This window comes from Anomaloglossus baeobatrachus, chromosome 1, assembly GCF_048569485.1.
Source record: "Anomaloglossus baeobatrachus isolate aAnoBae1 chromosome 1, aAnoBae1.hap1, whole genome shotgun sequence".
In the NCBI taxonomy this organism is placed as follows: Eukaryota; Metazoa; Chordata; class Amphibia; order Anura; family Aromobatidae; genus Anomaloglossus; species Anomaloglossus baeobatrachus.
Genome location: NC_134353.1, coordinates 746913260 through 746926592, shown reverse-complemented (window position 1 = coordinate 746926592; position 13333 = coordinate 746913260). Strand labels below are relative to the sequence as shown.

The window sequence follows — 13333 nt, the reverse complement described above, 5'->3', positions numbered from 1 at the left end:
AGACAATTGGCGTCCCAGGAAAAATTGTCTGGGAGCTAATGTCCCCATTTCTTGGTAAAGGTTACCATGTGTACACCGACAACTACTACACTAGTATCCCCCTATACCAATCCCTCCATGCTGCAAATACAGGGGCCTGTGGGACAATAAGGAAAAACCGTGTTGGTTTGCCGGCACAGTTAGTGTCCAGACGTGTAGAGAAGGGGGCGTCATTCGCACTGGCAAGTGACAAATTGCTTGCCGTAAAGTGGAATGACCGCAAGGACGTCTACATGCTCACCACCCTGCATGAGGACACCACTGTGTCGGTCAGAGAGAGGGGAGCCACCAGGGACAAACAGAAACCCTTCTGTGTGACCCAATACAACAGGTTTATGGGTGGCGTGGACCTGTCTGACCAGGTGCTCCAACCATACCTGGTAAAGCGGAAAACGAGGGCCTGGTACAAAAAGGTAGCAATCTACCTGATACAGATTGCTACCTACAACAGTTTTGTACTGTTTAAAAAATCACAAGGGGCCCTCACATTTCTGCAGTACCAGGAAAAAATTATTGAGTCCCTCATGTTTGACTCAGCGGCACCAGAGGCAGCCTTCGAGTCAGAGAATGCCCGGAGACTAACGGAACGGCATTTTATGCATCTCGTGCCTCCTACTCCCACCCAAAACCGTCCTAAAAAAAGGTGCCGGGTATGTCGCAAGCAGGGTAGGAGAAGCGACTCAAGATATTATTGTCCCATGTGCCCTTCCCAGCCAGGACTTTGTGTTACCCCCTGCTTCGAGATCTACCACACATCCCACAATTATTAGACGTCATACACTATTCCCAAATTGTGTGGTAGGGTTTTTCTTTCACGTTTATATTTTCTGTGTAGTGAGCCCCTGTGTTACTTGTCAAATAAAATTTACTATTTTCATCAGTAAAACACATTTTACCCCATTTCACAAATAATTCCAGGACTTGATCACTCACATACCGAAGTGTTATGCAGACAAATTCTCGTCATATGCCCACGTCTGCGTACTCCAGAATGTGGACCCCGCAAATGTTCTTGAAACATCTGATCATCTGACAAATAATTCCAAGATTTGATCACTCACAAAGTGTTAGCACCAGTCATCTTAGTCTGACTGCTATTACAACTATGTCTTGGTGATACGGGCATGATAATTTTATTGGAGGATCTGAAGCTGTTCTGTAATTTTACACCTTGGGCTTTACTGCATGGTTCTTGCCGAACCTCCTGCACTGGACAATACTTTTATAACCCTGTGGGGGACTGGTTGTTTTGTGCATATAGCGGTTCCGACCTTGGCAGGTAGGAGCCTGTTATGGTGTACCACGTCGGCTGGCACAATTGTCCCTCATATAGGGATTGATGGTGCTAAACAGACGTTGTACGACCAGTCTCTGAAAAATTAACGTGTCCTTCTAGCCCTCCTGGTGTTCCTTCATCTCTGGAACAAGCACAAGTCTGCCATATAATTGGCGGTATTTTCCTCCACATTTTGCCCTTCACTCCAAGATAAAATGTACAAAAAATCCATTTATGTGGGTTTTCAGTTGTTCTGATAACACATAGGCTCTGCAAATCAAATAATCCAAAATTTGAAAAGTGCACCTTCCCTTCCAAGTCCTGCCGTTTGCCCAAACAGACGTTTTTGACTACATGTTGGGTATCGCTGGACTCGTAAGAAAGTGGGTAACAAAATGAGGGGTCCACGTTTTGGTGTTACATCTTGTAAAAGTGGAAAATTTGGTGCTAAAGCATCACTTTTGTGAAAAAGAAGAACATTTTCAATATGACAACCTATTGTTATAAAATTCTGTGAAGTACCTGTGGGTTCAAAATGCACACTATACCCCTAGATAACATCCTTGAGGGGTATAGATTCCAGAATGGGGTCAGTTGTGGGGGAGCTCTACTGTTTAGCCACTTTAGGGGGTCTCCAAACACAACATGGCGTGCGCTAATGATTCCTGCCAATTTTGCAGTCAAATGGCGCTCCTTTCATTCCGCACCCTGCCGTGTACCCAGACAGTTGATTTCCGCCACATATGATGTATCGGCGAACTCAGGAGAAATTGCACAATACATTTTATGGTGTTTTTTTTCCTTTTACCCTTGTGAAAAAAAAAGCTACATGGTTGAAGTAACAATTTTGTGTTAAAATTTAATTTTTTTATTTTCATGGCTCAACGCTATAAAATTCTGTGAAGCACCTGGGGGTTCAGGGTACTCACCAAACATCTAAATAAATTCCTTGAGGGGTCTAGTTTCCAAAATGGGGTCAGTTGTGGGGGGTTTCTGCTGTTTAGGTACCTTAGGGGCCCTACAAATGCAACATGGTGCCCACAATCTATTTCAGCCAAATTTGCTTTCCAAACTTCAAATATTGCTCCTTGTGTTCCCAGCCCTCCCATTTGCCCAAACAGAGGTTTCTGACCACATATGGGGTATCACCGCGCTCATAAGAAAGTGGGTAATAAACGTTGGGGTCCAATTTTTGGAATTACCTCTTGAAAAAGTAAGAAAATTAATGCTAAAGCAACATTTTTGAGAAAAAAATGAAAATTTTCAATATGACAACGTGACGTTATCAAAATCTGTGAAGTACCTGTGGGTCCAAAATGCTCACTATACCCCTAGATAGAAGCCTTGAGGGGTCTAGTTTCCAGAATGGCGTCACTTGTGAGGGGTTTCTGCTGTTTAGGTACCTTAGCGGACATGTAAATGCAACATGGTGCCCACAATCTATTTCAGCCAAATTTGCTTTCCAAACTTCAAATATTGCTCCTTGTGTTCCGAGCCCTCCCATTTGTCCAAACAGAGGTTTCTGACCACTTATGGGATATCACCGCGCTCATAAAAAAGTGGGTAACAAGTTTTGGGGTCCATTTTGTTGTGTTATTTCTTCTAAAATTGATTACATTTGGGGTAAAGCAACATTTTTAGGTAAAATTTTATTTTTTGCTTTTTTCATTCCACATTGCTTTAGTTCCTGTGAAGCACCTAAAGGGTTAATAAACTTCTTGAATGTGGTTTTGAGTACTTTGAGGGGTGCAGTTTTTAGAATGGTGTCACTTTTGGGTATTTTCTGTCATCTAGGCCTCTCAAAATCACTTCAAATGTGATGTGGTCCCTAAAAAAATGGTTTTGTAAATTTTGATGTAAAAATGAGAAATTGCTCATAAACTTTGAACCCTTCTAACTTCCTAACAAAAAATTTTTTTTTTTCCAAACTTGTGCTGATGTAAAGTAGACAAGTGGGAAATGTTATTTATTAACTATTTTGTGTCACAGAACTCTCTGGTTTAACGGAAAAAAAATTCAAAAGTTGAAAATTTCAAAATTTTCAAAAATTTTGCCAAAATTCATATTTTTTCACAAATAAAATCAAAAAATTTTGTCCTAAATTTGGTACTAACATGAAGTCCAATATGTGACGAAAAAACAATCTCAGAATCACCGGGATCCGTTGAAGCGTTCTAGAGTTATAACCTCATGAAGTGACACTGGTCAGAATTGCAAAATTTGGTCTGGTCATTAAGGTGAAAATTAGCCCCGTCACTAAAGGGTTAAAGGGAGCCTGTCACCACTTTTTCGGCTTATAAGCTGCGGCCACCACCACCGGGCTCTTCTAAACAGCATTCTAACATGCTGTATATAAGAGCCCAAGCCGGGGGTATAACATAAAAAACACTTTATAATACTTGCCTAACGGTCTCGTTGTGGGCCTTTATGGGCATCTCCGTTGTCCAGTGCCTCCTCTTTTGGCCACCTTTTTGTTTTCCTTCTTCTCTAGTCGCGGTGCATGACGGGTCCGACGTCATACACACTCGCCGGCATTCAGGTCCTGAGCAGGGCAGATCAAAGTATTGTAGTGCGCCTGCGCAGGATCGGCGAGTGTGTACGACGTAGCCGTGTCATGCACACAGGCTTCAGAAAGAGGAAGAAGATGGCCGAAAGAGGATGCGCTGGCACCGGACAACGGAGACGTCCATAAGGCCCACAGCGCGACCGTTAGGCGAGTAGTATAAAGTGTTTTTTATGTTATACCCCCGGCCTGGGCTCTTATATACAGCATGTTAGAATGCTGTATATAAGAGCCCGGTGGTGATGGCCGCAGCTTATAGGCCGAAAAAGTGGTGACAGGTTCCCTTTAAAGTAACATGGCACTTCTGTCTTGGATACTGGGTGCTCTGGTAGGGTCCAGCCCCGTAAGTTTACAATGTAATAGAATCATGCACTCCGATGAGATAGTATAAGGAAAACTTTATTGTTGAAAGTAAAGCAGTTCAATCGCAGCAGACGTTTCGGTCAATTCAGTGACCTTCGTCAGTGGAACTCTAAGGGAGAAAAAAACCCTAACTTGTTAAACATGTAGGCAGATATCCCAGCGTTGTGTGGGGGGTCTGGTGGAGAATCCTAGATTAGAGAAAAATGCTGAGGAAAACACGCGGAGTCCACCGCTCGGGTATACCAATATCCTTGAGTTTAGTCAGTCGCACAGCTGTCACTTTAGCACCTTGTTAACACATTTGTATTCATCAGTAGAATCAATTGTCAGAGGAGCTATTAACCTTCCTGCACAAAATAAAAATGGAAATGCACAATTATAGCATGTATTTAATGTATTGTCCACATTGTAGTAAAATGGAGGCTGAAGTCATGGATTCATATTTCCCATTCATTCTACACCTGTACTTTTTACATATATACCTGCTATATAATCACCAGATAAGATAGTGAAGATAAGTGAAAGCAGAAACATATGGCCACAAGATATAGTACAGTATTAGAAGTGGTTCAATAATTTCATGGGAAAACGTTGTGAAATTACTTATATTATATATATTAATTATAGGTATTAGTTTTATGGTTCCCAGTATAAAGTAGATGAGATTGTGTTATTTAAAACATAAAAATATTTTCAGTATGGTGTCAATAACGGGATGCTGTAATTTCACCTAAAGGTATAAATCAGGATACAAAGCGGTGATCCATATACATCCTGTGAATATGCCGCGATATGACAGCCTTTCTTGTATCTAATAAATATTGAGTGTCTTGATCATGATGAGGACTGTCCATAAATAAGTTGTACAGATCAATTTTGTCTTCTTTTTTAGTTTATATCTAAACCTCGTGCTTGGAAATGTGAATGTCACTCTTCTTAGTAATCAAGCAAAGTAAGTAAACATCCAGTGCATGTGAATCCGGACCATTCAACACCACCTTCCATTGTTTTTGTCTTTTTTTACATGTTTGCTCCACTTAAATTTTCGTCATAATGTTTCCTGTGGCAGAAGCACGTCAATTTATATTTGTATATACACACTGATGGGCTGAACCTGTACTGTAACCTGGCTGCCCTAATCGGTGCCCAGTCTCTAAAACCTGTGAAGACTGGTAGATTTATCAGTACTGACTAATTCTTAAGATGGTGCAAACGTGGACTAGACAGTCTGAAAATGTGCCAGTGTTATCATATTGGTTCATGCTGTTAGATTAGACAGTCTTAAAAGATGCCAGATGTCAAAGTTTACATCAACTGTTGGCTTCTAGAAACCACATTCCTATAGAAACTAGGCACATAGTATATAAAACCGTAAATATGGTACAGGTCTTAAAAGAATGGTGGTGTTTTTTTTTTTTTTTTTTCATTTCACAAATTAGCTCAGAATTCTTGCACATTATGCTAGACAAATATGCTCCACAGTTTCTATATTGACTGTTTCTGAATGAGAAGCTGCCATTTCTGGTTTTGGGTGGTTGGGAAGGATTCTTGCGGCATCATTAATGACGTTCTAGGGATTCTTGGACACTCGCATAGAAGTTGCAGGCTTAGACACACAACCAAAGAAATAAGCTGGAGCATAAGTTGGTATATGTTCACACTGTGGCCATTCAGCAGACAAAACCTAAAATAGAAACAAACTGAGCACACACCCTGCAGATAGTAATAGTACATATCAATAACATAGGGTACTTAGTAATACTATTTTTGATACAAAAAGCATAAAAACCATCCCACCACGACAAGGTGTACCCCAATTGTGACTGTCCTAACCTCTATTAAAACCTCACCTTGTGTGGCTGCCCCTCTTTCAGCTAGGCATTTCATTTTTATAGCTTTCCATGGGCAGGTGTCTGAACTAGCCGGGCCCTGGTCCTGCTCTGCCCCCATCTACAATGAAGTAAATGCATACAAGGTGAGGTTTTTAAGGCTATATGCTCACGGTGCAGTTTTTTCTGCACATAAACTGCACCTTGTCAGAGAGCCTGGAAATGTAGAAACAACCGCTTGAAATGTAGGTGCGTTTTTGTTATTGCGTTTTTTTAAAAGGAGATATAAATATCGTAGGGTGCTATTTTTTTTTTTCTATGTACTATTTACTTACTGCAGGGAATAGGCTCATTTTGTTTCTATCTTAGGTTGTGTCTTAGACACATAAAAAAAACTTATAATAAGATTGCAAGCAAAAACAAGTAACATCTATCCTTGAATATGTCAGTCTTGTGTTTTAGCTCTGGTCCTCTTTTGTAGATGAGCCTGTTGTAATCTAGGCACGTGGTAAATATCCTTTTTAAACCATGTATGTACAGCGAGCGTTGGTTTTCCAATGTCTGTTATTGGAGTTACAATTAGTGTTGAGTGAACTGCTCAGTGCTTGAGTTCCCCATTGACTTCCATTATACTCTGTAAACTAGTACCAAGCACCCGAGCATCAAAATGCTCGTTACTGAGCACTTCACTCATCCCTCGTTACAATGCTTGTGACATCACGCTTTGGGTATTATTGATTACGCATTTGTTTTTTTGGTGTTTTTTTGGCTTATAGATTTGCTTACAAAGATGAATATGAAAAATTTAAGCTTTACTTGACAATTATTTTGCTACTTGGAGCCATCGCGTGTAGATTTGTGCTTCATTACAGGTAAGAAATCATTTTTTGTGGCTATAGATATTGAACTGAAATGTTGTTATACTTTTTCTCCACTTTTCCTGAGGAATTTATTGTATTCTATGAGAATTCATGTAATTATAAGATAAATTTGCAGTTTAACAGTAGAACACCAGACTGGTATTATCCCACCTTCCTGACTTAATATGGCTATCAATCATTATTTGGTAGCTCTCTGGCTTTGGGCAATTAGGGACTTTGTATCTATTGGTGTATATACCTATGACCTATTTGGTCGCTAATATTTATTGGGCTTTTGCTTTTTCCTATAGGGATCTATTTATTGGTTATATGTCCATTCATTTTGGATAAACGAATATCTATTTGTGTGTATATATGTATATGTGTATATATATATATATATATATATATATATATATATATATATATATATATATATATATATATATATATATATATATATATATATATATATATATATATATATATATATATATATATATATAACCTCTGTAACCTCATAGGTGAACATATTCTTCCCTATTTGAGATTTTACTTCTCGGAGTACCCTATTGTATATAACCAGCCTATCTTTGTTATCTATTAATATCCTATTAGGCGTTACCCATGTTCAATAAATATAGATCTCCCTGTATGAATTCAACCTTTTATTTATTATATTAGATTAATATGTACACTTATACCTTTAGGAAATGTTATATAATGTCTAGGGAGGAGCCTATTTTTTTTAAAGCATTAAAATAATTGCCATTTATCTGATACGAGGGACACTGGCACTTTAAGAAGTCCAGCAAGTTTATTTAAACAGGCACATAAACATCAAGCCTCGTCCAACTTAAAGGAACATACATGGTATTAAAGTCTGTTCAACTGTGGCATCCCCCACAGTGTATTGGATACAGTCATTAACATTAGTGTCCGACTGACCCCGGCCAATATTCACATACGGCTTTCAAGATCTTTACCTTGACCACAGGTTTCTTTCCAGGACAATGCAGTCTTCTATACACAGACTCTTGTCAGGTTACGTCCAGGATTTCTCTGAGGCTGCTTCCTTCAGCCCAACACTATCCCTACTGGCTCCAGCCTCTCTCCATACACTCAGTAATATCCGTCCACCCACCTCTCCATGAAGTGTCTTCATGGAAACCTGGCAGCTTCTGCACACTAACTCTTGTCAGCCTTACAATCACTCTGCCATGTGCCAAACAACAAACTCCATCAAGTCTTTCATGTGACCTGTCAGACACACCCATGGGTGGGGTATGTTGGTGGCAAGACCCACCCATCTCCAGCCACCTGTGATCCTCAGCCTGTGAATAATACAGCAAAACGCGGCACGAAAAGTACCAGCATTCCTGAGGATCACACCACTTATGTGGTACATACCGGCCATTAATAATGTAGCCGGTTGCCTTCTCACAATTATCTATCTATCTATCTATCTCTGCTAGGAATAGCAGAATTGAATCTGCCTGCAGCATTTAGCACTATAAAGTAAAGGCATTGCCATAATGGCTCTGTGATGCTGATTTAATTGATTTCTGCAGTGAGGGAATCCGATTTGTGGTTATTGAATAATCTTCCTCTAAAGTTTTCATACGACGTCTTCTATTGGTGTGCATCAGGTGGGACATGGGGGTAAGGGCATCTTCTTTTCTGCCTGTCTTCTGTTTCTCCTACAGGTCACTGATTTATGCATGTGCGCAGTCTGACTCTACAGACTGTCTTCAATAAAATCACGCCGGAGGCGGATTATTTGCAAATAGAGATTTTGACTTAATGAAGAGGTCATTGAGCTGAAATCTTGATCTGCGCATGCACCACCTCTAGCGCTATTTTATTGAAGACCTGCAGACTGCCCACAGAATCACATGACAGACACATTGCCCACCACATTATGGCGGCAGCAGTGCGCAACTTCAAAAAGGAGCCAGTTCAAATAATCAGTAACCTGTATAAGAAACAGAGAAGGCAGGCGGAAGGGGGAGAAGAAGATCCTACCCAAAGTCCTGCCCAGATGCACACCAATGCACTGAAAATCTCATTAGATGAAAGATTCTTCAACAACCACAGATCAGACTCCATTACAACAATTATCCATGTAATCAGCATCACAGCACCTGTATGGCCACGGCTTTACTTTATAGGGCTAACTCCTGCTGACAGGTTCTCTTCAAGCAAGGGATGTCTAGTCGTGGACAACTGCTTAATAAAAATAAAGATGTCCTCACAGCTCTCCTGCAATGAGTAACTCTTTCTGGATAGAGCTTGGTCACTTTGAACAAATAGCTTTTGAAATAATATTTGTCTCTTAGAATGTGACGGCACAAAAACTAAGAAATTATTATCATTTTCTAATTCAAAAGAGATTGTCCACATAATCGTTCTTCAGTGCAGTGTGCAGGGCAGGAAAAGAACTTGCCAATGTGAATTACTTGACTTGAATTATTCTTGTTCTACAAAATCTGAAATGAATTTCCTTCCAGAGTCACAGATGAAGTGTTCAACTTCTTACTGGTCTGGTACTTCTGCACATTGACTATAAGGGAAAGTATCCTCATAAGCAATGGATCAAGGTGAGTTTATATACAGTCATGATCTCTCCATTGTTCAGACATTTGCAGATCGGAAAACATTTGTTTTGGGAATAGAAGCATCACTGTTATATTTGCTGACACTTCATCCCTTTTTTGTACTGTGAATGTTTGGTTTCTCTTCTGCAGGATAAAAGGCTGGTGGGTTTCTCACCACTATGTATCCACATTTCTATCTGGGGTAATGCTCACATGGTAAGTCCAGTACACTCCAGTAGTATGGCAGCCTTACTGAATGCTGTTTATTATTTGTCGTATATATTGGCCCTATAACATGTAGAGTGTACCAAGTTCTGAAGTTTCTGTTCCGTCTTTTCATAGGCCAGATGGACTCATGTATCAGATGTTCCGCAATCAGTTTCTTGGATTTTCTATATATCAAAGTAAGAAAGAACATTGGTAATTGTCTGTGTGTCTATATGTAAATAAATACCACATGGCAGATAGTCACATTATTATAGAATTCAGCTTTTAAACAGGATCTGTCTGCTCTCCTGATATGTTTGTTTTAAAAAGTTCTTGCTTACCCAGTTTTCAAGACCTGTCGTCATTTTTCGATTCAGACTTGTATTGTTCTTTTTGGGGGGTTTTATTCTTTATTCCCTCCCCCCTTTTTTTTTAATATGAAGATTAGGGGGGTGGAGTTAGGGAAATTTTGGCATGTCTTTTTGCTCCCTGCCTACACCCAGTGATCATGTCAGCTAGGTCTGAAGGTGAATTTGCTGTCTGTGTTTCCCTTCACTGTATAAACCAGAGGTCTCAAACACATGGCCCGCGGGCCGCATTTGGCCCCTGAGGCTTCTTGTTGGGGCCCGCAGAATCCCTGATGATCGCGGCCCTATGCTGGGGGTCGGCGCAGGCAGGACTTCACTACAGTGGAATCATTTGCGGTACAGCGCTGAGGAGCTGTCTGCACTATACCAATGGCTGCCACCCGCCACTCAGATGCAAGGAGGTGACGTCACTCTATGATGCCACCTTCTTGCATCTGATTGGCAGGAGGCAGCCCTTGGTACAGCGCAGACAGCTCCTCTGCGCATTACTGCAAATGAGTCAACTGTAGTAAAGTCCTACCGGCGCTGACCCCCAGCATAGGGCCGCAACAAGCAAGTAAGCTATGTGCCCATGATCTGGACCCGCTGTGTCGTGGATAGCGAGTCCTGACCGGCGGGGCTGCAAGTCTGTCTCCTCGCTGTGTTCTCCCTAGGGAAGATGCATGTGGCTCTGCAGCAAAGAACTGACGTGCTGCGGCCTCTGAAAGCCACACCGCAGGTCAGTGTTTGCTGCGAGCCGAACATGCACAGTGGGTATCAGATTTCTAAAAATCCCATCCACTCTGCTTGTACTGTACATCGCAGTGTTTTGGTCACAGCTGAAACGCGCTGCCTCCAAAACACTGGTAATACTGATCGTGGGCATGTAGCCTTGGAACGGAGGAAAGGTGAGAAATATTTTAAATTTTTTTGCGTTAAGGATGGGCACAATACTACTGGGCACAATACCACAAGGATGAGCACAATACAAGGATGAGCACATTACTACTATACTACTGGGCACAAGGATGAGCACAATACTACAGGGATGGGGGACATTTCTACAGGACACAAAAATGGGGGACATTACTACAAGATGTTGGCTAAGATTACTATATGCTGCTAATTGTGAAACAATATTACAAGAAGGTGATAAAATGTAAAAAAAAATTCAAAATAAAGCATGACTTTTTTGCCATTAAAAATGCTTTTTTTATGTATAAACTTAACTAAACAAAGTGCAGGTTTATTATAATAAACAAACAAAAAAGTGATCCAAAAGGTGTGTAGAAAAAAACCATTGAATCATTAAAATTGTCACTTTGTCCTGCAAAGAATGCGGCCCCTCTGTTTTTTTCCTATTTGTGGCCCATATACCCAGCTGAGTTTGAGACCTTTGGTATAAACAGCAATTGTTCAGTGTTCTTTATACAGAGATCAGGAAGGCAGAGGTGGTAATAGACCAATGAACCCTCTGCATTCTTAATGGAGAGTCTGGCTGGGTCTGAAAGCAGCTTGCTCTTGCAGTTGCTCAACTGTGTAAGGAGATTACTTTGCATGACTGATTTAGAACCTCGTTCCAAATGAAGAGTTGATGTTTAAAGTCTATGCATGGTCTAGAAATAGTTACGACCGTTCTAAAGATTTTTTTTTTTTATCCAATTGCGCATTGTGCTATTCCCGTTATTCCTCTTAGAAACCTATCTATAAATTGACAACTTTAATAATTTTGGAGTGTCCCAGCACATTCAGTCATTGTCCAAGGGGAATAGTAACACCAATTTGTCAGTTTATTCATACTCTATAATTTCTATTAGAAATGTAACAGCAGGACTATGCATTATAAGAAAAAAAATTGTCCAGAATTTATTTCTCAGGGAATATAAGAATTTAATAAAATAGACATTCCTTTCTCGCCTTTTCATTGGGGGACACACACAGACAGTTGGTATTATGATGTCTCCAGGGAGGCGTGACACTAGATTTGCAAAAGTAATAGCTCCTGCCCCCCACAGCATATACCCTAGCTAGGCAGGAAACTAGCTCCGTTTTTTCTAGTGTCAGCAGGGAGGCTGACATGTCTGGACTGAGCTCCACCTGAGGTGCCTCAGGCCAGCTTATTTTGTTTTTATATTTACTTTTTATTTTGTTTTCTTTTACTTATTCATTTTACTTTTGATAGGGGCAATACCAGGGTGCCTTGCCACCCCCGTCCCCCCCCCCCCCCGTGTACGGGCAGAGGAAACCTGGCGTGCACAAGCCGTCAGTCTTCCCTCGCGCCCAAGTGGTCGGGTCTGCGTACCCCTCCAGGCTCCCTGGAAGCACCTCACACCAAGGTAGCTCCAGAGGGCTAAGCAGAGCAGAGGACCTGCTTCAGCCTTGAGCCGAAGATGCGTCCCTGAGATCCCCGCATCCATCACCGACGTGTCTTCAGACGGAGCCAGGAGCAGGTAGGGAGACGACGAGTCATCTGTCTCCTGCATCCATACCGCCGCCTGGAAAGGCGATGCAGGCCGTGATTCCGGGGAGCATCATTAATTTAGCCCCCGGCTTCGGCCTGCATTCTAGCAACGCCCCCTCTCACTGCTCTGGAAGCCGCTCCCTCACTCAGGAGAAGCTCCTTTCCGATTGGCCGTCACGCTTAGTCCCAGCCCTGAGACCAATCAGCCTCCGTGGGCCGTCTCTCTCCTCCATGCTGCCAGGAACACTGGACGCCATTTTCCACGTGGGGAGCAGACTTGGCTCTGCACTTCTGCAGCACTATATACCGCTCTGCTCAGCGGTATATCGCTGTCTCTCTAGCGGTGTGCGCCTACTGGCTAGCGGTGTATATCAGCTACTAGCGGTATATACTGGCTCTGCCTTCAGGTATATGCCGACTGTTTGACAGTATATGCCATTTTGCTATCGGTATATACCGGCTGTGCATAGCAGTCACTTTATAATACTGCTAGTGGCTCCTCACTCATACTAACAGCGGCATATCCCTATATTAGGCTGTAGGACTCTGTTGCTGACATGCGTAACCGCAAGGGTGATAAAGCTTCCCAGGCGTCCTCTACGGACCTGTAACTATGCTTGTACCACCTGTGGACGCTCGTTTTCTAATGGCCGAAGCTATCCACTATGCCGGGGCTGCGATGCCCCTACTACCGTGTCACAACAGACCCCGTTGCCGGACCAGGATGCCGTGCAGTCTCTGGATTCTGCTCCGGCCACCGGCCAGGCAGCACCCCTGTCTGATGACGTAAT

At 41.8% G+C, this 13333-nt stretch overlaps 1 protein-coding gene across 1 annotated transcript in view; it reads left to right on the top strand.

The window, feature by feature from the left end:
- The window catches only part of TMEM120B (transmembrane protein 120B), a 70096-nt gene that overhangs the window by 34998 nt on the left and 21765 nt on the right, over positions 1-13333 (top strand). The window contains exons 4-8 of the mRNA XM_075323398.1: positions 5134-5193; positions 6847-6942; positions 9441-9530; positions 9678-9743; positions 9870-9931. Of these exons, the coding sequence (XP_075179513.1) occupies positions 5134-5193; positions 6847-6942; positions 9441-9530; positions 9678-9743; positions 9870-9931 (374 nt within the window). The remainder of the gene's footprint in view (positions 1-5133; positions 5194-6846; positions 6943-9440; positions 9531-9677; positions 9744-9869; positions 9932-13333) is intronic.